The following is a 24260-nucleotide window of genomic DNA, read 5'->3' as shown; positions in this document are numbered from 1 at the left end:
GGTCGCACATCGCAAATACTTTTGTAAACCTGAACAGCTGAAGTGAGAAGCCAAAATGTCTGCAGCGCGGTGGAGCTGTACTTTCGTTCGTCTGGCTCTGTAACACAATACCACAGTACACTGTTAAAAGCTGTGTGATGGCAATGCAGGCCTGGAAGAAAAGACTGCTTTAATAAGGTGCAAGCTTGCTCAGAATCAGCGATGAAGAGGCAGCCTCAGGACATCCCGTTCTTTATTTATTTCCAAGATTTTTAGTTTTATGATGTAACGTTTTACCTTAATGACTCTAACATGAGCTTTGTTGTGACTTCTTCATTTTCTCTAACTGCTCATATGGTACACGTGTGAGTTTCAGCCCTGTTTTGGCAGCACCTGATGTGTTGCGTACCTGCAGTCTTCCTCAATACACCATTTCTTGCTAGTCCAACAGGAATAGTCGGGGGGCATTAAGCAGTCTTCTACAATCGGATGCCTTTTTGAGCTGTATGTGTAGTTCGGTAGTGGGGTATTTTATCCTGGGATGACTTTCTGACATGTGTGGCTTCCTGGTTACACAGTGCTTGTGCTTTAGTCATGGGTGTGGGTGAGAGTCGTTGGCTACTATTATAAAGTCTCAGTAGTTGATCAGGTCCATTAGGATATTTGTGTTTGGTTTAATTTCTTGCATATGTTCTGGAACAGGCCTGTAAAACAAGCCCTGCCGTTTCTCCAGACCTACAGACCTAGCTGGATTTTCCACATTCATTGCATGTTTCGTGATGGATCCGATACCTGTGTGGTGCCTGTATCACTGAAACGTACACTAGCTGCTTTCTGACCAGAACAGATTAGCGAACCTAAAGTACTTTTTCCACACCCCGGGCACAGCAATAACAGGTTAACAGTTGACCGGGAAAGTGTGATTTGCCATCCAACTGGTAACCGTCTGTTTTGATATTACCCAAGAGCAGTGGTTCCCTTCCAACTGCACGGCCAGTGTGCATGTCATTAAAGAATGTTGTAAATTAGCCCGTAATCTGTAACTATTCAGAATGTGAACACTGTCCTCTTAATCAGATTGAAAACCACTCGGATGTATTTAAGGAAGCTGCTGAAGTTCCTACAGCTCCCTACTCCCCCGACCTCCTGGGGTGCATTCCAGGCCACACCTGGGGTATTAGAAAGCAGTGCAATGAACTAATGCACCACTGCAGCCTGAGCCATCTGCCCTGCCCTAACCTGGCGTCCAGAAAGACCGCTGCAAGGCAAAGTACAGACCTGGGGGGTTCTGGTGCCTGCACAAGGAATAACAACCACCACAGCACCATGCCACTCCCCTGTGCACTCCCCCCCCCCCCCCCCCCCAACTGCCCCAGACAGGCACTCCATTGTTCCTACCACAGAGGCAGAGAGGCACGGGGAAGCAATCCCATCCCGGGCATGGAATGGCAGTGATTTGGGTGCTTACTACCAGCTTAATATGCAGAGGCTGTGCCAGGCTTGCACTGGCATAGCTGGACCTTTCAACGCCTCCCCTATTAATCAGATGAATAAAGACGCCATAAGGGTTGAATTTAACCTCCCCCCCCCCCCTTTCTTTCTTTCTTGCTCTTGTTCTTCATCACAGCCACGTCTTCCTCGCCTCATCTGGCCCCTGATTTGGAGCAGGCCCGGCCACAGACCAGCGGCGAGGAGGAGCTGCAGCTGCAGCTGGCACTGGCCATGAGCCGAGAGGAGAGCGAGAAGGTGAGGACCGCACGGAGCGCCTTCCCTGCCACTCCCACGCTGCCACACTGGCTGCCCGTGAGCCAGGGGGTGGCATCGGGTGGCATCAGATCATCAGTATTTGAGGGTTTGTTTGTTTTTTTTAAAGAACATGCTGCTGCTATTGTTTTTGGGGGGTTTTTTTTGTTTGTTTTTTAAATTATTTTTTTATTTTTTTATGTTTTCTGTATAAATACAGAAGACATGTCACTGACCGATTCCTTGGCTTGCTAAATGTCAACAGTCTGAATCGCAAAATTTCCACGATTTCAAATGTTACATTTTTAGGACATGCTCTTGTCAGCAGCTTTGAGCTACTGTCCATGACAGTTTATCTATTTCATGCACAACGGCAGTCTTTCATGCGATATTGTCCTCACGATTTACACTTGCTTTACCCTTAGTTTAGAAAGACCTTTAAACCCTAAGTGGGCATTAAGGTTTTAGTGTGTTATATTGGTATTGGCAGATTTAGAAGTAGCAACTGAACTGGCCCTGAACTAATATCAGCGCATAATTTAATGTTTTGGTGGTGTGTGTAGTGTAATGACCTGTATTAAACATATGCTTAGCACATGGAGTGAGAGCACTAGCATCCTCCATATGACTGAACTGATATTGCTGGCCTGCCAAATCTGGCCGGAGGGCGGTGAGCAGTAGCAGTGGACTGGAGCACTGATTCAGTGCTCAGCAGTCAGATTGGTGAGCCAGAGTGAAGCTAAAGAAGTGAATAATCCATACATGTGTTTGTGTGTCAACACTTCAAGTCACATAATAGATTAATTTGTTAAAAGAGAAATCATCCATTTTTTAAAAAAATGACAAAAAAAAAAAATTAGGTTTAACCTATACACTCACTATCTATGTACTCAGTTATTATGAGAAACTCTGACCTATCATGTATTTTCCTTGGTGTAACACCTGATTCAGCTTGCCAGTAAAGAGAGACCACTACTTTGTGGTAGTAGGGACAGGAGCGGGGAAGCTCACCCCTAACACCCATACATCATCTCCTCTAGCCACCTCCTCCGGCGGATATCGATGAGCAGACCCAGCTTCAGATTGCAATGAGTCTCAGCAAAGAGGAGGCTCAGAAGGTACTGCTCCTCCAGGAAAGGCCGCTGCGCCTCACATCCTAACCTCCGCCCTGCTTCGTCGGCTCAATGGCTTGGTTACGTTTACGCCTGTGTGTGTGTGTAACGTTGCATGTGCGGCCCACTTCCCTTTCCTGCTGCTTTGGCCATGCACCCCCTGCTTGCCAGAGGAAGAGCATGCATGCTTTCTCTTCGAACAGACGCAGGCCGTCTGTTTCATTAACCAGCTTGCGGTACGTCTCTCTGTGTCAGCCTGATGGGAAGAGAAGGCTCACTCGCTCTCGCTGTGCCCGAGAAAAGGGCCCCCAACTTCTCTTCGGGCAAAGCCACGTTTTCTGTTTGCCTTGATATGCTGCCTAGCGGATAAACCCACTTACCAACATGCATGACATGAGTGTGCCAGTTGTCATGACCTAACACTTTTTTTTTTTCTCTCTCTCTCTCTCTCTCTCTCTCTCTCTCTCCCCCTGCTTTTCTTGTGCATGTCTTCAGAAAAAAGCTCCACCTCCTGCTGCTACAGCGGATATGGATGAGGAGACGCAGCTCCAGATTGCCCTGAGCCTCAGTAAGGAGGAGCATCAGCGGGTAGGGCCCCAGGGAGCGTGGGGTGGGTACGGACAGCATGTACGTTTCCCATATCCCCAACATGTACATCCTTCTGAAATCTCATCTGTTCTCAAGCACTGTTCCTGAGTGCCGTTTTTCCTTTGATGCCTTCTGACTGGATAATGCCCTACACCCTTTTCCAGTTCCTCCTTTTGCTAAAATACCACCTGCTAGGTCAGGAGTGTCCAGTCTGATGAGTGTATCTGCAAGTTTTTAACTCAACCAGGCACAATCAAAAATGGTCAGCATTTAGAATCAGGTGTAGCACCTGTTTGATCTTGAACACCTGCAGCCACAAAAGACAGGACACTCCTGTCCTGTCCACACAAGAGAGGACACTCTTTTGTTTTCAGCAAATCCTGCTCCTCGTCCTTTTCTCTACCTGACCTCAAACTACCTCAAGATCTGTGTCAGATTTGTACAACAGAAGCCCTTAGTGAATTGTCAGATGACATTTCTTCATATCTGTGACCTGAAGAATCGCTGCGTTCCTTGGTGCTTTGACCTCTTGCAGTGCACATTTTTGATGGCGTGCAGAGGAATGAGTGTGTGTGTGGAGGAAGGAGTGTGTGAAAACGTTCTACGGTGTCAGCCCTAACATGTTTTCTGTGTCAATGTTTCATCCGCGGGTTGCCAGGAACAACAAAGTCGCCTGGGAGATGAGTCGTTGCTCCAGAAAGCTCTTGAGGAGAGTAAACGAGAAATGGAAGCTAAAGGAGGAGGGGTATGAAATAATGACAGTCAACCATTTTTCTCTGACTGTTTTAACAGAATTTTTTAATTTGCTTCTTGGTATGGTTTCAAACTTGCTTTGCAGATTATTCATTATCATGTAAAAAAATTTTTTTTTTTAAGTATAATATAGGGACATGGATTATGAATTCAAAGCCTATTGAATATGTGAGCTTTTTCAAAAGAAGTTCCCAGATAACCCCATTGCAGATTTTGTGACTATTCAGAAGTGTATGCTGAGCGGTGAGGAATGACCTACAAAAATGTCTTGTCTAAAAGTGTTACTTTCTCCTCCCCTGTGGCAGTCTGCCATGTTGGATCTTGTGGATATTTTTGCTTCAGTTCCTGAAGCGCCCCCTAGTGCCAACCAATGGGATCTGCCTGTAGCTGGAGCCCATTCCCAGGCTCCTGGCCCTCTGAGGTCTGACCCATGGGATTCTCTGGGTAAAACCTTCTAAATTCCTTATTACACTGTATCTTTCCTTTCTCTGATATAACTGAAACTTTCAGAAACCAGAAGTCTTCTTTACTGGTGTGTCAAGAACCAATATTTTCAAACAGAACCAAGTTCAAGTCGGGGCATGGGCAGCCCCTGGATGGCACCTGCTGGATCCAGCATTCACTCTCAGCCCTGGAACCAAGGGCAGCGTCCCCCTGACCCATGGGAAACCCCTCAAAATGTCCATAGTTCGGTTCCTCCAAGCCAAACCTGGTTTTCACCTGCATCAGCTGGTATAAACATGCCATTTGATTGTCCTATTTAAATACAAGCTTGTAAAAAAAATGATGCATACCATATAAATACTATACATTTTATTCATGTCAATGTGTGGCTTTTAGCAGCCAGAGGGATAGATCCCTTCTCTCCTGCATCGGCAGACCAAAAAAGCTCTGCTGGCCGAATCAAACCCTCATACCCACGCCCTGGGAGTCCCACAGGTAATTACTGTAGCATTTGCTTACCTTACCTTAACCATTTTGTTTAATCATATTTGATTTAATTTTAAGATTTTCTTAAGCAAAATCTTGCATCGCTTCTTGTATCAAATAATACGGATCACGTTTTCTTTATTATTAGACGGAGATCTTTTTGATGAGGCCATGGATGGAGGTCAGGTGACTGTTAATGGTCGTAGTGAGGAGAGCCCGGAGTTATTTGATCTGACCCGTCTGGGAGAGCATCTAACCGAGACATCTCAAAGCAGCCGAACCCCAGAAGACTTCCTGGGTCCCTCTGCAGCCTCACTTGTCAACCTGGACTCTTTGATCCCTTCAAACCCGTCTCCTAAAAGCTTAAACCCATTTTTATCAGGTATGACCAAAGTAGAATGTTGTACCATGTACTTAAAAAAACATTATAGCTCCAGCTCTATTTAAAAGGTATTTGTTTCCCCTCATATTTTTTCTCTCTCTCTCTCTCTCTCCCTCCCTAGGTCTGAATGCTCCCTCAGCCACCAATCCATTCCAGAACGAACAGCCACGACTCACTCTTAATCAGATGCGTCCCAGCTCTGTGTCTCCTGCTCCCGCCTCGCTGCCGTACAGTGCCTCTCTGCCCTTGCCTGCCAGCAACCAGCCTTCCTCCTTACCCAGCTCCTTCACCGAGCCTGCGCAAGGACCCATGGACATGCCTGGAAACCTGCCTCAGCCTCTGCTCCCCTTCTCATCAGCCTCCACACGGGCACAGCCAGATCTCAGTCAGAACCCCTTCCTATGAGGGCCAGATTGGGCCTGAACATATGCTTGCTGGCATGAATAACAGTGCTTGCAATTAGTGACGATCTAACCACACAGTTGGTTGAAAACTGGAACTCCCCATTTACAGACACTACAGTTTTATATTGGCTTAACTGTTTTCACAGCCTTTGGGTTTGGCTCTTTGCTATTGCTACTCATCCAATATCCAAGGAATAAGTCTCGGCACTACAGGATTTTTCCTTTATATTAATTTTCAACAAATGGCACAAAATAACAAATTACGAATTCATGATCTAATCCTATTTTCCTTCTGACTTTCGGTCCATTAGCATTGCTTGAGTGCAATGACCATTAATTTTCATTAATAATGCATTATGAAACGCAGCTCTAAAACCTCTACATTTTGCATCTTCACTGACTGCTTTCTAGGTCTACTTAGGATTCCTCTATTAACCTATAGACTTCCTGCCCCACTCTCCTATTATGCACTACAGTTGACTTGTGTCTGAGCTAAAGAGCATGGAAGCTAGCCAACACACCCATCCAGATCTGAAACCCACTCTGTAAGGGGTCTCTCTAACTGGTGTACCACATGAAAAGAACTACTGTTTTGGTGGCCAGTTACTTGGCAACAAAATCTGTTGATTTACCCCCCCCCCCCCCCCCAATGGCCATTGAAATTAGCTGCTAAATGAACATGCGTCAGTAAAGGGAATGAATTTACTATGGAATTTAGCGTGAATCAAAGCAACACTGATGAAATGTATAAATGGGAGACTGTTACCTATGAAGTATTTCTCAAATATAGGAATGTAAAAGCAACTTGGATCTGACACTTATTTTGGCATTGGGCAGAATTAGTTTCCTTAATGGTTGTGGGTAATGTGCTGCATTACTTACTCTATCTTGAAATACTGATCACACTTTTAATGCTGACAAAAACAAAAATGACTAATGTTCAGGTCCATAAAAACAATGTAATTTAATCCAACAGTAATCTTTCTGTTTAGAAAAAAAAAAGACAAAACTTCTTAAAATAGCATCCATCTTAGACATGCATCAACAGAATTTACCATGTGGTTGTGAATCACACAACCACAGCTTGAACTTAGCATCCTTACAGCCCTCAAGGCAAGACTGAAATCAGTGACCTCCTCCTTACATCAGTGCTTGGGAGCATGCTTTCATGAATAAGGTAGAGCTGACCACTGCTTCTCTGTCAGAGGAAAACAGAATTACAGCTGAGCAGGAACATGATGCAACCTTAGAAAAACATCAGCCCCCAAGCATTTTCCTTAAGCCTGATGTTTCTATGACGTGTAATGGTGTTCTTGTTTTTATGATGGCATCATTGTCTTTTTTGAGACTTGTGCAAAGTTCAGCTCAAGCGGGTTGCAACGAGTCCAGCCATTTGAGCACCTCCTCAAGGCCCTCGCCAGTCCGAGCACTGAGCTTCAAAGTCGTGATGGACTGAGGGGCACAGGCAATGATGTCATCCATCCTGAAAAGTGATTTCATTTCCACAAGAGACATAGTGCAAGGAAGGTCACTAAAAATAAAGACAAAATTATTATTAATGTTTGCGATGAGGGGAAAAACATAACACTGAAAATCTGAACTGTCATGAAAAAGTAAGGTGTGACAATTCCAAAATAATGCATAGGAGAACAGTCTCTGGTTTTACATCAAAAGCACAGGCGCCACAGACACAGCCTGAGCAGTCTGACCTCTTGTTAAACAGCACAAGCACAGAGGCAGTCTGAAGTGGTTCAGCAGCAAGAACATTCAACAGTTGGACACAGGAGGCAGAAATCTGTGTGATGTTGGCAGAATCCACCATATACTGAAGACATAAAGGACAATGTATTCGTTACAAAAGACATCTGGAATGTACGAAGAACAAACATGTCTATATATATCACCCATGCTGAATGGCTTAAGCAAAGAATTAACCAAACTGTACAACAAAATGATTTTGTTTTTAATAAACTGTTCGCTGTTCTCAATGCTGAAGGGTATAGATTTTCCCCTATTGACCCTTGCTTATGAAGTGTTCTGTACAGTACAGCTATTCGTATTGTATAAATACCATGTATTCGCAACACGCACAATAACAGTTGTGCAGTCTGTGTAATAGCTAGGCCAGATTGGGCCCATGCAGCCTCCTAATTCTCTTATAGTCAGGCTCCTCTTTCTCAGCGTCAGATCTGTGAGGTTGGTGCCCACCTAGCAAAAAGGGGGACATTTTATATGCCGTTATCTTGTAATGTTAGACAACAAGAGTATCTAACGTTTGCTGAACGGATATCTTACCGTTGGCAAAGTAGAGGGTGGTTCGCCTAAATCGGTAAGGTTAGCAGGCACCTTCCGTTGACAAAGTTTTACTTTAGCTAAAGAAAGGACAACGTTAGGAAGATACGTTTGAAGTGGTGTGTGCTTTGTGATTATTCACGGTGTTAGCGACTAGCTAGTTAAGCTAGTCATCTTAGTGAATTGAGAGGTTATTCGATATCCACCTAACTAGCTACTAAACTTGGTGTTTTGGCTAGCTAATAAATATGACAAATCCTTGATATTTGCTAACCAATAAGTTGACAAACATAAACAGTAGTTAGTAACATTAATGCAAATCCTGTTAGCATACTAGCCAACAAGCTAAGATAGCTAGCTAACCCTAGATCAAAAAGGATATTCTGCAGCCGTTTTAGTAGAAGCGTTTTTCCTACGCCGGTTGCACCAAGCAGCAAGCACATAATTGATGCTTCCAAGCTAGCGTTATCTGTTTACTAATAATAAAAGCAAAACAGAAGCTGTGGGAGAGTACAAGTAGCTGAATTATTCCTGGTATACGAGATGTTCACAGCCTCCCTTGGCCACCACCATGGCAACCCGCTATCCGGCTCTGCGAGCAGTGGTGGTTCTCATTTTCACACCGCCTAACACCTCAGAAAATATTTGTCTTTCTAACGACCGCAATTATGACCATCGCTACATTTTTTTAAAAAAATAATTCGAAGGTTTTTCTGTGTACTATTACATTTATTTATCAAAATCTTTTAAGCCTTAGACGTGTGTCAAAAGTGAAAATGGATTATATTCTGTGCACCAGTTCACATGGTCTGAAAAGTGTTTAAAGGTTGAGAAACATTCTTGGTTAATCTTGATATACCACGACTGGAATAGCTACAGTCAATATGAAATTGAACAGAAGGAGACAACACCAGTAATCTATATAAAAAAATAAAATAAAAATAATTAATGGTTTTTAAAAATCACAAAAAAGTGAAGCATAAACACAAAATTAGCCCTACGTTGATCACTGGTTGACTACGTTGATCACTACTAACTGACATGGCAGTGTTCAACTTCAAGATTATGATGCCATTACGCATCCACGTCGACATTGTATATAAGTGATATTCACACCGCACAAAAGATATCCAAAAACATGTTGTCACATCTCTTCACCTCAGATTTGTTGGCTGCTTGATATATGAAACTAAGGGCTGATTCTGGAGGAACTATGCAGGAACTAGGCATGACTAAAATTTGTCATGGCTTAAATTTGTGTATTTTTTAGAAGACTGTAAATGTACTTTATTGATATACATTTTCACAAACATGCATTTGCTCTCAGAACAGCCTCAGTTTTTGATGGCATTCATTTTTCTGGAAACATGTTTCTGAAATTATGGTCCATATTGACACGATTACATCATTACATTAGTCTCATGCTGCGAATATCCTGCTCTACCCTGTCCCAAAGGTGCTCTATTGGATTCAGACTTGAATCTGAAATACTGAAATACACTGCACTCACTGTCTTATTCATGGAACTAGTCTGAGATGACTTGTGCCAAATGATATGGTGATCATTGTGCTGAAAGTAGCTGTCATCGTGTGAGTAAATCGTGGCCCCGAAGGGAAGCACATGATCAGCCACAATACTGACTGATTGTGGCTGTGGCTTTTAAGCAATGCATCACTGGTATTAAGAGGCCCAATATGTGTCAAGAAGACACTTCCTACACCATTACACCACCACTACTAGCCTCAACAGTCTAATAAAGAAAAACCTTAACACTAAAATATGCACAAGGCTGCAGTGTGCTCTGAAGGATTTCTGAGATCTGAATAAGCTATAGACTAATGTCTACAGAAGCAAATGGATTTAATATGTTCTGCTTGGACAACTAGATGCAGTACCTCATTTGTACACAAGAGGTCAGCAACCATCGCCAAAAGCGGCTTCTAATGTACAATGGCACGCGTTGAAAGAAAAAGGTTTGTTGAAAAAATGTTTTGAAAGCGGTTCATTTCTATTCCTTTCTGGCAATTTTGTATAAAATATTAAAAAATATTATCCTGAACTCTTTTTTAATCATCTGACAATTGTCCTCTTCTACTGAGACTTTCCATTATTTGACCTTTTTATTATCTGACCTCGACAAACTTGACTGTCACTCTGTAGCTTCAAAATAAGCGTTTGTTAAGACTAACAATGCCATTGAGCTGCATCTCTAAAGAATGTGCTGTAATGTTTCAAGTAAACGGTTTTCTAGTAATCAAGACTCATATCATCACAATCCAAATATATTGTATGAACATGCAAATTTCTTTGCACAGCACTGCACACGTCTGCACTTTAATGCTTAATAAGCTGCTACGGACATTTAACCCGCCGTTCTGCTCATACAGACACTTAATCCCCGTCCTCCTGATAATCATTAAGTTAATTCATGTCACATTTTCAGTTAATAAGTAAAATCCATTATGGTAGGTATGAAAACTGCATAGGTCACTGTGACCTGATTTATGTGAGACCACGTAACCTATAAAATCAAGGTCTGTCTAGATTTCATTACCGCAATCATTACAGTATGAGTCATATGTACAAACATTAATTAACATAATTTACTCTAATTTTACATCCTTTATTTAACTGGACACAAACTAAATTTTGGTCCGACCGCCTCTTTTTATGATCAGGTTTCCTGGTCTTTCTAGTGCATCAGCATGGTTGTTGATCAGTAGTGAAAGCAGAGCTGAGCTTATTCGCATAATATGATCACTCACCCAATGATGGAGAAGTCACAGTGTTAAGACACTGGAGGACATTGTAGATATGTTAGCAGATGTATGGTGAGGTATTATTGTTCACAAAAGACAGGTCTTCAGAGGCAGGTCTTCAAAGGTGCTCACTGGAAAATCCATAAACACATGTGCCCTGCCAGTTTTCAGATGGCAAACCAAAGATCTGGAAGCTGTTGACAACATGACCAGAAAGCTGCTCACAGAATCCATTAAAGAGGCCACTGGAAACCAGGCACAGCTGTGCAGAGAAAATAGGTGCCATCAGTCAGTGAACTTCCCACTACATTAAACTGACAGGAAATATCTAGTGGCCTGTATATACATCTATAGGGCAGGTGCATCTAATAAACTCACAGTTCCGTGTAGAGTGCTGTTTGTTGTACAGTGTTCTATTATTTTATATATCTGATTGTTGACTATTCAAATATAAATTATATATGTATATATGTAATACTGTATATGTATAAATAATGTATACATTAATGTAATTCCATCCTGCTATAAAAGACAGCCATCTACAAACATGTTCTTGTTATAGAAAAGAATTCTGTGTGACACCCCATTTTCATTCTTATTTAAATAGCACTGAAGCGTTACTTCACCTAGGCGGCTTTACCACCTCCTGCTTCAGGTTCAGTTTCCCCAACATGTAGGACGTAGCTCAGCTGGGTTCGTCTGCTCTCCAGTGAAATTCTGCTGCTTCATTAGCATGTTATCAGGAATAACACAGCCTAGAGTGTTTCTCAAAAGGTGAGTTCTTCATCTATAAGCATCAAATATACAACTGTGATGCAAATTTAAACTACTGCACTTCATCATGAAACACTGGTAATTTTCAGGCTGCTTCACAGCTGTGTGGACAAAGCAAAACTCTGGAAAGAAATGACAGCGAGGGAATCTTAGATGTAACTGTAGGATCCCGGAACGTTTTCAGAAATATGAATGTGGGTGGCCATGTATGACATGGAGAGAACACAGGCTGCGTTCCTCCCCCAGAGCGATTGCCTTCTCCAACATTCCCGTCTCTCTCCTTCCGTTACTATCTACCTCCATCCTACCACCCACTTGCTCTCTCCTTTTTGCACACCATTAGGGTTTCATCAGAATTTCAGCTGCCCAGAGGGGAGAAAATGTTGCAAGAAGAGGCAAGAACTGACTAGAAAGTTAGAGGTAGTAAGTGTAGGGTGTTGTTCGGGGGGGAATCTCGGGAAGTCACAGTAAAGCTGGAGGCATGTGGACGCAGCACAGTTAGGGAGCACAGCGGTGTCACTGGCAGTCAACACTACAGACTTCAGGGCGACACAGAGAGCGAGAAGGAGGTGCAGATCTGGACGAGTGTTGCCGTGCGCTTAAATCAGAGGGAGAAACAAAAGAGGCAAATGTCACGCATGGCCACCCTCCTCACGTCTTCTTGCGCTCCCTGTTTCCATGCCTTAGTTTCGTTTTCTCCACCCCTGTCTGTTCCTCTACTCCACTCCTCGTTTTAGTTTTCGCTGTTCCTGTGTTCACCTGTTTGTTCTCCGTCCGCCTCCCGGACCCCTGCAGTTCCTGTGTCCACACCATTTGTCCTTCCTGCACCTCCTCTGCCCCTTGAGGCTGTGCCAGCCCCCATTACTGCCCCCTTGTCTGCTTCTGTGTCTTCACTTCCTGTGTTGCCTACTCCTGTTCCTGGTTTTCTCCTTGTCCCTGTTCATGTGTCCATTCCCGTTTGTGTGCAGATTGTCCGTCCTGTTACTCTGCCTTGTGGTGTTAGTGCTCCCTTGCCTGTCCCAGTACCTGTACCCATGCCTGTCGTGTATTTTGTTCCTGTGCTCGTCTCTGTCATAGTACACATCATGCCCTTTGTTTCTGCCTCTGTGCCTGCCCCAGTGTCTGTCCCTGTTCCCACTCCCAGCGTGTCTGCTCTACTTTCCTCTCCTGACTCTGTGCCCGCCTGCTCTTCCGACCGCGTTGCTGGTCCCTTTCCCCGTCCTACTTCCGTCCCTCAATCTGTCCCTACTCCACTGCCTGTCCATAATTTGGCCCCGAGTCCCATACATTCCCATGGTCCTATAGCGTTCCCCGACCACAGTCCTGCCCCGTCTCCTGTGTCTGTTTGTTATCCTACCCCTGGCCCGGCTACCCCTTACCCCCGTCGCGTGTTACTTTACTCTCAGTGTTACCCCTTCGCCTGTGTTTGTTTTACCATTCATGTTCGTGTTTGCTCATTTAATAAACCGCCTCCTGCATTTGAGTTCTACCTCTGCCTGTTCCTGGTGGAATCATAACAGCAAACAAGGCACAGGTGCAAGTGGTCAGTGTGTGTGTGTGTGTATGTGTGTGTGTATGTATGTGTGTGAGACATTTGGCGTGTTCCTTGGGCTTGGCGCCTGGCACACTGTGACACCTATTCAATAAGTATAACAGTCTTAGATTAATGACAGAATAACAGAATAGCATTCCACACAATATACTCTTAATAATACATTTTATTTGTAATGTACTTTTCTATAGCCAAAGTGTGACAAAGTAATAATAAACTGTTCAGAACACATTAACTAAAAAAATACAATGCACACAAACAATCAGATACATCAACAAAAATAAGCAGTACTTCAATACAAAAAATAATAAATGACATAACTCGCCAACATGGAGAGAAGTAAGTGAAATCTAAATTCCAAGGCTGAAGTCAGTTTTATACAACAATCAGTCATGATGGGTAATGACCAGAAATTAAATTACAAATCAGAATGAGATGAACATTCTTACATGATCCAGCAATGCATACAATAACTGAGGAGCACTACAAGAGAGGGTTTGCTCAACCATACATTTGAGTTTGCAGGAACGTTTCTGCAAGGTAAAATATCCCACTGAGCAGAGAGAAAGGGATACTTCATAGAGCTTAATTTCACAGAAAAACTGTGGTGTTCTACCATGCATGGGCTTACATGTTAATAGCTAAATAAGCACAGGGGTAATGCACAGGGACAGGGAGATGTGTGAGTGAAGATGTGGACCACACAATCCTTCACATACTGCAATTTGTTAACAGAATTAGGAGTCAGGTTTAAAGTTGTGTTGCATTCACAACTTCACTTCATTGAGGAAAGATGTTAGAACAGCTATGGAATGAAACAGAAAAACTAGACTAGAACCTATAAAGTATAAATGTGGGTATCATCTGCACAGCAGTGAAAAACCCCAGCAAAATGTTCTGATAATATGCCCAAGCGGTAACATCTAAATGCAGAATAGAAACTGCCCAAGAACAGAGCCCTGAGGAATGCCCTGTTGTACAGGGACACAGCGAGATTTTATATCACTAATAAAAAATTAATTGTGAACATCCAGAAAGGTAATACATAAACACAATGCCAGACAAGCTACATAAATAACTGCAATCTTTAAATTCTGAAGGGATAAATCCCATGGCATGTAATTATTTACTATCCTGGTAATATGGGGAGCAAATGCTGGCAAAGATTTTTCTAAAACAGCAGTAGGAACTGTAATCACACAAGCTTTGAACCTGTTTCTAAGCACAGAGTTTGTGGACATATTAACTATCAACTTCAAAATAAATAAATTCATATTAACAATACTAAAACTAGAATAAGCAAGATAAAGAATTATTGTGTATCTCTATGGACATATGTTTCTTTTGCCAACTTTGTTTATAAAATCATCCAAATGAGTTGCAGTACTCAGGATTATTTCTAGGCTTAAGGAAGTTCTTAATTGTAGTGACAAGATACTTGGGATTTTTCTTGTTATCCTTTGTAACTTGTGAATAATATGAAACTCTAGCTGCTATAACAACTGCTCTGTATTCCAACACATGCTGCTCACACATTTGACTATGGACACCAAGACCAGCTTTTTAAAAATTGCATTAAAGTCATCTGACATTGGCCTTTAGAGCAGATAACTAATCAGTGTGCCATGGAGAAGACCTTACAGAAGAAACAGCTTGTACTTTTAAAGGTGCAATCTGATCCAACAAAGATACCTTATTTCTCTCCTAATCAAGCAGGGATGCACTACATACCAGTGAGTGTACAAGGGGGCACATATTAAGCCTTGATGAATTCAGCCAATAATCAGCCCACAATCAACCAACATTGTGTTCAAGATGATGTATTGGAAGGGGAATGCCAGGGGAAGGTGAGGAATATTCACAGGGATGAGTACCATCAAGTGCCTGCCAATATTGACTTCCAGAGGGAAAAGCATAGAGTCCTTGGCTCACCAACATCTTAATTTTGTGCACCAATTGGCCACCTTCCTCTGGGCGATTTCCCACTGGAACAGTCTTGGATGACACCTTGGAACACAACAAAAACCAAGTGAGAGTAATCCATGTTTGGATGCTAGAGCCAGCGGTAGACCTGTCATACAGACATTTCCCACTATTAATGACAAGCCGTATGGACTGATGCAGGATCCCCAAACAGATGAAGTTGGTTAATAAAAGCCACAGGGAAATGTTTTTTTTTTCCTTCTGGATCATAATAATATTAAGGCAGGCCACTATAAAATAGCAGGACAATATAAAGAACTAAAATGTCTGATAGCCTGAAAGTATTGGCAGGACATTCAAGGTTATGTATGCAGGTGGTGTTTGTCTTGCCACAAATGTCACCTGGTTAATCACCCAACCATCCTATGAGTGTTGTGGAGGCTTTCTTCTGCACTAACTCTTGAATCTACCACCAAAATAGATTCTGACTGACCAGGGCAAGATATTTACATCACACATACTGTGCAATCTTCACAAATTATTGTGAATGAATCGATTCAGACCAATGTCTGTAATCCTAAAACAGATGGCCTGGTCAAGTAGTTCAGGAAAACCATCAAAAATATGATTTGTGAATTCGTATACAAAGATAGGAGTTGGAATAAGTGGCAAAATTCTACTGTTTGCTGTGCATGAGGTATCGTTTGAATTATTGTATCGGTGGAAGCCTGAGCATCCTAAATACCACCTGTGAAAATTGGGAGGAGGTACCTTCAAATAGCACGGTCAGAGGCTTTTGGGATGGGATGACCAGCAGTCTACAAAGAGTCCCAGTCGACAGTCTCACTGCCTGCCTTAGTTGAAATGGCATGAACAGGGTTTTCAGAAGCAGGCAACAGGCAGAATCAAAAAACAGTCCAAAAGGTAAAAGGAAAAAGACAAACAGCAAATACCACTGGGGTAAACTTGCCCAGAAACCCATCTAGGATACAAGAGACTTCGCAACATGTCGAAACACAAAGTAACTTTATAAAGGCTGCAGGTGAGGTCCTACAGGTGCATAATTACGAGGAGCTGCTTGTAATTAATAGGCCGGTGATGCAGAACGATGGAGCTTTCCAAATGGCATAGCGGGGGCATAACATATTCAATGACACAAATGTTTCTGAAGATCCAATAACAGGCTACAATGTCACAGAAGAGGCAGTGTGGGGAGATGAGAGAAGACATGGGAAGAAAAGGGGAAGGATTAAGCAGTCAGTAAGCACATCTTAAGACAAGAGGTCTTGTGCAACAGATTTGTAGCTCTACATGGGTCTAGTAAGTTCCGGAAGAATGAGTTAGCAGAGTTACCATGCTCACATGAGCTTGGAGTACTGGGGTCAATAAAAGTTGTTTTCTACAAATGAACTTTTCTCAGTTCAGGATACCATTGTTTTTAACAGTAGCTGCGTTTGTAATCTACTGGCAAGAGTCCAAGACAGAAGGCAAGCATTGTATTCCAAGAAATACAGCTATGCACCAGCTGTTCATCCTGAAAACAATATCCAGGTGGAAGCTGCAAACAGCAAAGAGCTAAACGCTGCCAACATACCCACCACAGATAAGAAGACTGCACACCCGCAAGAATGGGATTCCTATCTGAATATGGATCATCGTACTGAGACCCAAGACTTGAGGAAAGTATTGTTCCTATTTCCAGTGAGAACTTGCAAAGGAGAGACTCGTATGAGCTGAGATCTGAATCTAGGGGAGATTTCCTCCACCACCTCTCTGCAGTCCTTAGTTCTCTCCTGTGGCAGCGGAGTGTTTCTGTTAGCCAGGGGGCAGGTGTGGAGGACTTTGCAGGTGTAGAGGAGAGAGGGTACAGAAGATTCATTGATGAGGAGAGTGTAGAAATGAAAGAATTTGCAACTGTATCCAAAGAGAGAGAGGACAGAGAGTCAGGGTGAGGAAGGGTGGACAAAATAGTAGAAGTAAGGGAAGAGGGAGTTATGGAGTGCAGATTGCGACGGAAAGGGGAGGAGGAACATGTTGGGGAGGACTGGATGGAAAGAGAAGGAAGGGAGAGAGAGAAGGATAGAAATTGATGGTCTGAGAGGTTGAGGTGGGTGACTGCAATGTCTGATGTTGTGGTGGTCCAGGTGAAGATCAGGTCCAGAGCATTGCCCACTCTGTGAATCGGAGGAGAGTGGTTGAGGGTAAGGTCAAATGCTGTCAACAGCGGAAGGATGCAGGAGGAATGCAGCTTTTCTTATGGAAGGTTGAAGTCTCCAAGGAGAATAAGTGGATTTCCTTCAATGGGGAATTGGCTCAGGATGATGTCAAGCTCATCAATGAAGTGATTTATGGAACCTGGAGGGCGGTAGATTACAATGATCTGAAGTTTGGTGGGGAAAGACATTGTTATGGCGTGAAATTCAAGAGGAGATGGAAAGTGTAGAGAAGGAAAGTGGAGTGAAATGCCACTCTCGGGAAAATAGTAAAATTGTGCCACCATCCCTGCCGAGAAGCTTCAGAGAATGCGTAAGTGAAAGGGCAGAGGACAGGGCAGCCGGAGTCGCCGAGTTCTCAGGTGTGATCCATGTTTCTGCCAGAGCCAGGAAGTGTAGGGAGTGTAGGGATGCTAATGCTGAGATGAAGTCGGCCTTCTGGACAGCTGATTGGCAATAATTGACAACAAGCCTTGAATTCAACAGAATCTAAGGCAAAAGTAAGTAAACTCAGAGCCTACCTTGACCAACCAGAGGATGATCCATCAAGAAAAGCAAACGCACACTGCACATTATCCCAGCAAACTAGTGTCCTCCAGTCATCACATAAGCCTTTAAAAACACATCTGCAAAACATGCAGATGCACTGATTTAAGGCTTCTAAAAAGGGGTCTTTGACTGCACAAGATTGCACCCGAAACCAGAAGACCAGGATGTATACATAATAATTGATCCTCAGACTTAATTGATTTAGTATTAAAACTTTGATTAGTTTATGATAAGGACCGAAAAGATGATATCAGATGGAAATTGTTTAAAATGTAATTTCCTAAAAGCCCATCCTTCCTCAAAGTGTTATTATTTGCTCTGTGCAAATATATATATATATATATATATATATATATATATATATATATATATATATATATATATATATATATATATATTCCACACTGTTGTTTGCTGTTCCCACAATATGCTTTTCATCAAATGTTATAATGAAATTGTCACTAGTGCTTATATGTTAGAAATTGTCACTAGTGTTGTTTTGTTCTTTTATTTCTTTTAAATGTGGATCCGTTTATGGGTGTTGGTTGTTAAAAAAGATTTAAGAAAGACTTTTTAGTTTGTATACCATTAAGAGACACAAATGGCAAAGTGAAATATGAATACAATAGCGTAAAAGAGAAAGATGAAAATACTCATCTCAAACATCCCCTCGGTTCCCTTTTTTCCTCTCTAGATTTCTTTGTTCATGTCTCTGTAACATTGAGGCCTATGTCTCTTTTATTGTTATGCAATACAAAACTCTAGTATTGGGAGACTATGACAACCCTAGGGCGGGTGAAATGTAACTGGATTCCACTGTGCTTACGAAATACGGGTACAAATTACGTCCCGGTTACAAAGCTGGGATTTCCGACTTTATAGCTGTTTGTTTGCTTGTTTGTAATAGACTGTACGTTTGTACTTTGTACAAATGTATTGCCTTAAGAAAAACAACTATGAAAATGCTGCGCCGGTTCGCCTTTTATGAACGATTAAAACGATAACCGGACACGGATAAAAACAGCGCGCCGCCAGCCTATAGGTGAGGCCATTTTAGGAAAGATTTGTCTAAAATGTGTTTGAAGCTACGAAACGATAGCAGATGAAGCAGAAACAACAACAACAAAAAAAACATTTATTCATTGTATTGGTGCTATATGAAACATTATAACTGTCTAAAGGTAGATTGTTTTATTCTCTCAACGGTGAGACTAAAGTTCGCGCTTTATCTCGGCAATACGGTAAATACATCAGACGCTAAATGCGTGAAGTGAGAGGGGATTGCTACAGCAAAGCCAAGGCTGGGTTTTCCATGTGACGGAAACTAACGGTTTTGTAAGTTTAAAAATCAAAAAAGCTACAGGTTTGAATTCGTTCTAAAGGACATGTTTATTTAGAAAGGTAGAAAGTGTCTATGTGTGCTATAATATTGGTGTTATCTCGGGAAGGGCCTCAAATAATTGGGTCTATCTGTCAAACTTTAGATTCACTTTCATTTTCTGTACATAGTTGAAGGGCAGTTTCTACTGTGTACCCATTTTCAGAATATTCAGTTAGATGCTAAAAAAAAGCAGCATTGCCGAATAACGCTGAATACGTTTTAAAGTGTTTATTAAATAAATTACTTTTATTCATGCAGACGCTACAAAGAAAATTATGTCCCTGGTGTCGCATTTTGTCGACATATTTCCTTAGCGCGCAATAGAGAGAGTTTGGCTGGACTTTTTCTCATTGATGTCCTTGCTTTTTATATTCATCAGGAGAGATACATACAAAAATGGCAGAGATTATTCTTTTTATTCCCCAGACTATGTAGTGCTAGACACGTTCTAAATGATCAAAACTGGTCTCCTCTGCAGTTCTGCTAAGTTCTTGCGTGCTGTTTCTTAAACATAGTGAAATATGAATATTTTAGCGTGAACAGAAAGCTGATACTACTGATCTCAAGGTTTTATATATAGCAGCAACCTAAATTTGTAGTCAATACCTGATCAGAAAACAAACGAAGCGAAGTTAGCTGTAGCTTACAAGTGGTAGTAGTCAACTAGTGTCACCTAATGAAACTGCTCAAGGAATGTTTTGTCACGTTTGGATAATTTTTCACTCAAATTTGTTTTGTATGAAACATGGACTCCAAAGGCATTAGAAATGACTGATAGTATGGCATTTTAACACAGAATAACAACAAAAAATTCATATGGGAGCCTAAGGAGTTTAACAGCCACCTGTTTTGGCAGGTCCTGAATCAGTGTCCTGAGATAGATCACAGAGTTGTGTTACTGGAGCACCAGGAGAGGTGTGTCACAGTCTTCAGGCCTTCTCCAGATCATAGGTATCTGTTTAACAGCATACAACAATTTGACAGGCATAACATTATAACGATGCATCAGTAGACATATGTTTATATGTTTTAGAAGAGCAGGCACCAACAGAAACTCTTTTCTCTGTTAGTTGAACAGAAGGTGCTTTGCAGGGAACGCAGCATGCTCAAAGTGTCATATATATGTTGAGCCTGTTATCCGCATGTCGGAATTTACATCGACAATCGTAACAAATAATATGTGGTTGAGAATCAGCCCAGAATTTTTGCATGTTATTGAAAAGGTAAATATATATATATATATATATATATATATATATATATATATATATATATATATATATATATAATTTTTTACAATATACTATTCTCCTCTCAACAGGTTGAGTATCATGTTCCAACAATCTGCCAATTGGATTTGTGTCATTTCAGTTGGATTAAACCTGTTTTTCCTGAAACAGAATTATTATACCAGTTCATGGCCAACCAGAATTTTTAAGTCTCCATTCGAAGCACCACCTATGCATAGTACTGATCCACAACTGTCAAAAAACAGCACCATCATTCTTATATGGTTCTGGCCATTTGGAAAACATTTTGACTTGACCTCTTGCAAATCTGTATTTAACATAGAAGGCTGTTATTTAACTGATGACAGAGCCCTCTACAGCAAGGCCCATGGAGTCATTATACATCACAGGGATATTAAATGGGACCTGTCTAATTTACCATCTCAGCCACGGCCATTTTTTCAGAAATGGGTTTGGATGCACTTCGAGTCCCCCAACAACACACCAAAAATACCAGGACTGAGCAACTTATTCAATGTAACTTTGAACTACAGACAGGATGCAGACATTACAATCCGTGAGCAAATGATTATCAAATCTCCAGACACAGAGGATGAAATCTTCCCTAAAGTCCTAAAGAAGAAGGACAAACAAGTGTGTTGGATTGTCAGCAACTGGAATGAGCAGCACGATAGGGTGACATATTATAAAGAACTGAAGCAACATATCACCATTGATACATATGGACATGCATTTCAGAAACCACTAAAAAGGGAAGAATATGACAACGTGCTGACATCATGTAAATTTTATCTGGCATTTGAGAACACAAAAAGTAAAGACTACATGACAGAAAAACTGTATAATCCCCTCACAAAAGGCAGCATTCCAGTGGTCCTTGGGTCACCCAGATACATATATGAGCGGTTTATACCAGGTGATGCTTTCATTCATGTGGATGATTTTCCATCCCCTAAGGACCTGGCTCAGCATCTGCTGTCATTAGACAAGAATGAGGTGGAGTACAAAAAGTATTTTCAATGGCGAAAACTCTATGAAGTTAAACATGTTGATTTTCCCAGAGAGCATGTATGCTATGCTTGTGATTACATCCGTAGGAAAAATAACCACCAAGTTTTTACAAACCTTTATGACTGGTACTGGGACCACACAAATGAATGAGATCTTTGCTGTTGCTGTACTTATTCCAATAAATGGGGATGATTTGTTGTACACACTGATATTTTTGTCCTTTTCGTTGCAACATTTTCTGTCTGTTATATTACAGCATACAGTCTAATTAACAAAAACCTCCCATTCCAAATGTACACATAGCTCCATGTGTAACGCGTGTGGCCTAAGTGCGGAAGGGCGAGGGACAGGATGCACAGACTCCAGCGACGTGGACGAACATTTATTAACACATAAAGACAACGGCACTCACACGTATTACAAACAAAGAACATGAACAAGAAATGGTTAACATTAAACAAACACGATAAACATGTATACATCTAACAATGATGAGAATAACATTTAACATTACCACTAACAGCAACACACCACATTAACACGTTACATCAAAATGACCAACAACACTGCACACACTGACGTGGGTTTAAATACACAGACAGGATGAGGTACAGGTGTGCAGACGTGGCCACAAATGAGAATCCTCCCACCGCACGTGGCGGGCCAAACCACGTGACTCGCAGGAGGTCTACAACCTGGTCCTAGTTAAGGGACTGTATCTAGAACTGCTTGAGTAGTGTTCTCCCGTTAAGTAGTGATCCCTCTTTGAGTAGGGATTCTCCTGTGTTCTAATATTTTTGAATAGGGGCTGTTTATCACTCTTTCATGGAAAAGTGAGAAATTGAGCCATCATTACAGTTAGTATCTTCAATGCTTGGATTTTGACTCAGAAGCCTCTATATGAAAGCTAAATGAAAAATACCAGAGTCTTGCTAACAAGTGCGCAAGAACATTTTACATGCTGGGTGAGGTTCACATTCACTCACAGTTACTCCTGCACACCCATAAATATGCCCAAACACATCAAGCCAGCTTTATAGTGGCATAACCAACGTTATAGTGTTTGCTAATGCTGAAATACCCTGATTTGTCAGTTTTGCCTGAACAGCAAGCCTAAATTATGATTTAACCTAGTAGAAATGCACAGCAGATTGGATACTTTACAGATAATTGGTGTCAGCAATCTATTCAACTGTAGCTGGTTCTTCATTCTAGTTAAAGGATACTTAAGCATTTACATTACATAATACTATCTGTAGAACTGAGCTTCACACGCAGTGTATTTGTGGCTATGGAGGCTGTGGTGGTGAAGGGAAGATGTGGAACACAAACACTGGCCAAGACAGAAAAGCACAATGGACCCATTAAATCCAGTAAGTTCCTGGTGTGTGAAACCATGTTTCAGTATTGTAATGAGAGTTGCACCTGCACGTAGCTCTGTGTAATAAGGCAATGATTATTGAGGACTTAAAAAATAAACAATGTGGAAGTTGCCTTTATAGTTATGAGGGCCCAGTATGCGCTGCCAGCAATGGTGCGAGTCCTCTGTTTGAACATGCCACTTTGTTATCGCCTTTATTATTTCCTAGTTGTATTCCATTCCTTAGAAATAGCATTGCCATGGAGGCAAGACATGGCATAACCAAGTGTTTAGGGCGTGTGCATTCTAGGGGAGGTAATGATACGTGGAGGCTAATGTTCTTACTCACGCAGTCTGATCACTTCCTGCACTGATGTTCTGTCACTTAAAGTCACTCGTCTCTCGCTCCGTGGGTTTTGCGTGAGCATCACAATCATTGGACTGGAAGTGTTAGCCACAATTTCCAACCCTATTTACTGAAATCTGTAAGAAATTAGTGTTTATCAAAGCTAAAATGTAAGCTGTGATAAAACCTGATCAGTCTGTGGCTTGAATATTCCAGTTTTAAAGAAAGATTCACACCTCACACTTTGGCTCAGAAAACAAAAGCTGTCAGGTGTAGAATGGGACAAAGATTCAGCAATTGGGAAGCATCACAGATCAAGGAGACAAATGTGTTTACCACACATGCTAAATCTTAGAATCAAATACCAGAGTAAGGAATGAGAAGGAAATACAGAGACAGAGGGACACAGAGCAGAACACACAGAAGATGGCTTTGCTGCCAGTACATGATCTCCTGTCCTGCTGCAAGATGCACTGCTCAAGACCCAATTTTTAAAGAAACTGCTTAAAATCAAGTGCATCTGATGTTCTTTTGTGTGTGCGTGCAGTGGCAAATTTTCCACCTTCCTGTCTTCCTCTGCTCTACTCATGACTTTTATTCTCATGACTTTTATTCTTTTCACTCTCAGCCCTCAACAAGTCACTGTGAAGCACATCGTGTCCACACTGTAGCTATCGCTTGTGTCCACGCTACTGTTATTGCTTGCCGGCATTCGTCTGTACTCACACAGCAGCCTTATTACATAAAAACACGGAACAGACCATTACATCTACCATCAGGGGAGGGGCTACAATAAGATAGAACCATCTTAAATTTCTCACAGCTTCTTAGAAATTGCAGATAATTGTTGTGGCAGCAGGGTTGTGTCTGTGGGGCAGAGACAGACTGGGCAGTGATGGTCTCCATTAGGAGGCAGGTGGAGAAAATCCCAGCAGACCCATCTCACCCCGTCATCATC

General features: G+C 41.9%; 3 protein-coding genes and 1 long non-coding RNA gene across 14 annotated transcripts in view; 2 read left to right on the top strand and 2 right to left on the bottom strand.

The window, feature by feature from the left end:
• Positions 1-7879, top strand: part of epn3a (epsin 3a) — a 12225-nt gene extending 4346 nt beyond the window's left edge. Inside the window, exons 3-11 of one of the 5 annotated variants that reach the window (XM_027026789.3) lie at positions 1607-1725; positions 2763-2840; positions 3330-3461; positions 4081-4167; positions 4481-4619; positions 4737-4907; positions 5019-5114; positions 5254-5487; positions 5609-7879. In XM_027026789.3, coding sequence (XP_026882590.2) covers positions 1607-1725; positions 2763-2840; positions 3330-3461; positions 4081-4167; positions 4481-4619; positions 4737-4907; positions 5019-5114; positions 5254-5487; positions 5609-5892 — 1340 coding nt within the window. In that variant the 3' untranslated portion in view covers positions 5893-7879. Of the gene's footprint in view, positions 1-1606; positions 1726-2762; positions 2841-3329; positions 3462-4080; positions 4168-4480; positions 4620-4736; positions 4908-5015; positions 5115-5253; positions 5488-5608 lie in introns of all 5 variants that reach the window. The other 4 variants (XM_027026790.3, XM_027026787.3, XM_081716470.1 and 1 more) reach the window with 4 other exon arrangements.
• Positions 6831-8896, bottom strand: arl16 (ADP-ribosylation factor-like 16). Of its 3 annotated transcripts, none has more exons than XM_081716471.1 (5): positions 8566-8896; positions 8187-8251; positions 7983-8099; positions 7601-7716; positions 6831-7374 (listed from the first exon to the last, which is right to left on the bottom strand). In XM_081716471.1, exons 1-5 carry the CDS (start codon positions 8624-8626, stop codon positions 7257-7259), a joined length of 477 nt encoding a protein of 158 aa, XP_081572597.1. In that variant the 5' UTR covers positions 8627-8896; the 3' UTR covers positions 6831-7256. The 3 variants fall into 3 exon arrangements, with proteins under 3 accessions (XP_081572597.1, XP_081572598.1, XP_026882593.2); XM_081716472.1 differs by having other exon boundaries at positions 6831-7422; positions 8187-8221; positions 8542-8882; XM_027026792.3 differs by having other exon boundaries at positions 6831-7422; positions 8566-8813.
• A 4521-nt stretch (positions 8897-13417) lies between these two features.
• On the bottom strand, positions 13418-18271 carry LOC145658535 (uncharacterized). The gene is made up of 3 exons (XR_014124110.1): positions 17927-18271; positions 15964-16046; positions 13418-15276 (listed from the first exon to the last, which is right to left on the bottom strand). It is a non-coding gene; the product is annotated as an uncharacterized LOC145658535 (long non-coding RNA).
• Positions 18272-18759: 488 nt separating this feature from the next.
• LOC113587844 (4-galactosyl-N-acetylglucosaminide 3-alpha-L-fucosyltransferase 9-like) lies at positions 18760-21805 on the top strand. Of its 5 annotated transcripts, none has more exons than XM_027026747.3 (3): positions 18760-18996; positions 20192-20286; positions 20657-21805. In XM_027026747.3, exon 3 carries the CDS (start codon positions 20667-20669, stop codon positions 21744-21746), a length of 1080 nt encoding a protein of 359 aa, XP_026882548.2. In that variant the 5' UTR covers positions 18760-18996; positions 20192-20286; positions 20657-20666; the 3' UTR covers positions 21747-21805. The 5 variants fall into 5 exon arrangements, with proteins under 5 accessions (XP_026882548.2, XP_026882550.2, XP_081572594.1 ...); XM_081716468.1 differs by lacking the exon at positions 18760-18996 and adding an exon at positions 19003-19289; XM_035524855.2 differs by lacking the exon at positions 18760-18996 and adding an exon at positions 19097-19135.
• The last annotated feature ends 2455 nt before the right edge of the window (positions 21806-24260 follow it).

Source organism: Electrophorus electricus, chromosome 6 (genome assembly GCF_041902795.1).
Source record: "Electrophorus electricus isolate QZ-2024a chromosome 6, ASM4190279v1, whole genome shotgun sequence".
NCBI lineage: Eukaryota > Metazoa > Chordata > Actinopteri > Gymnotiformes > Gymnotidae > Electrophorus > Electrophorus electricus.
This window is presented reverse-complemented; position numbering and strand designations above follow the sequence as displayed.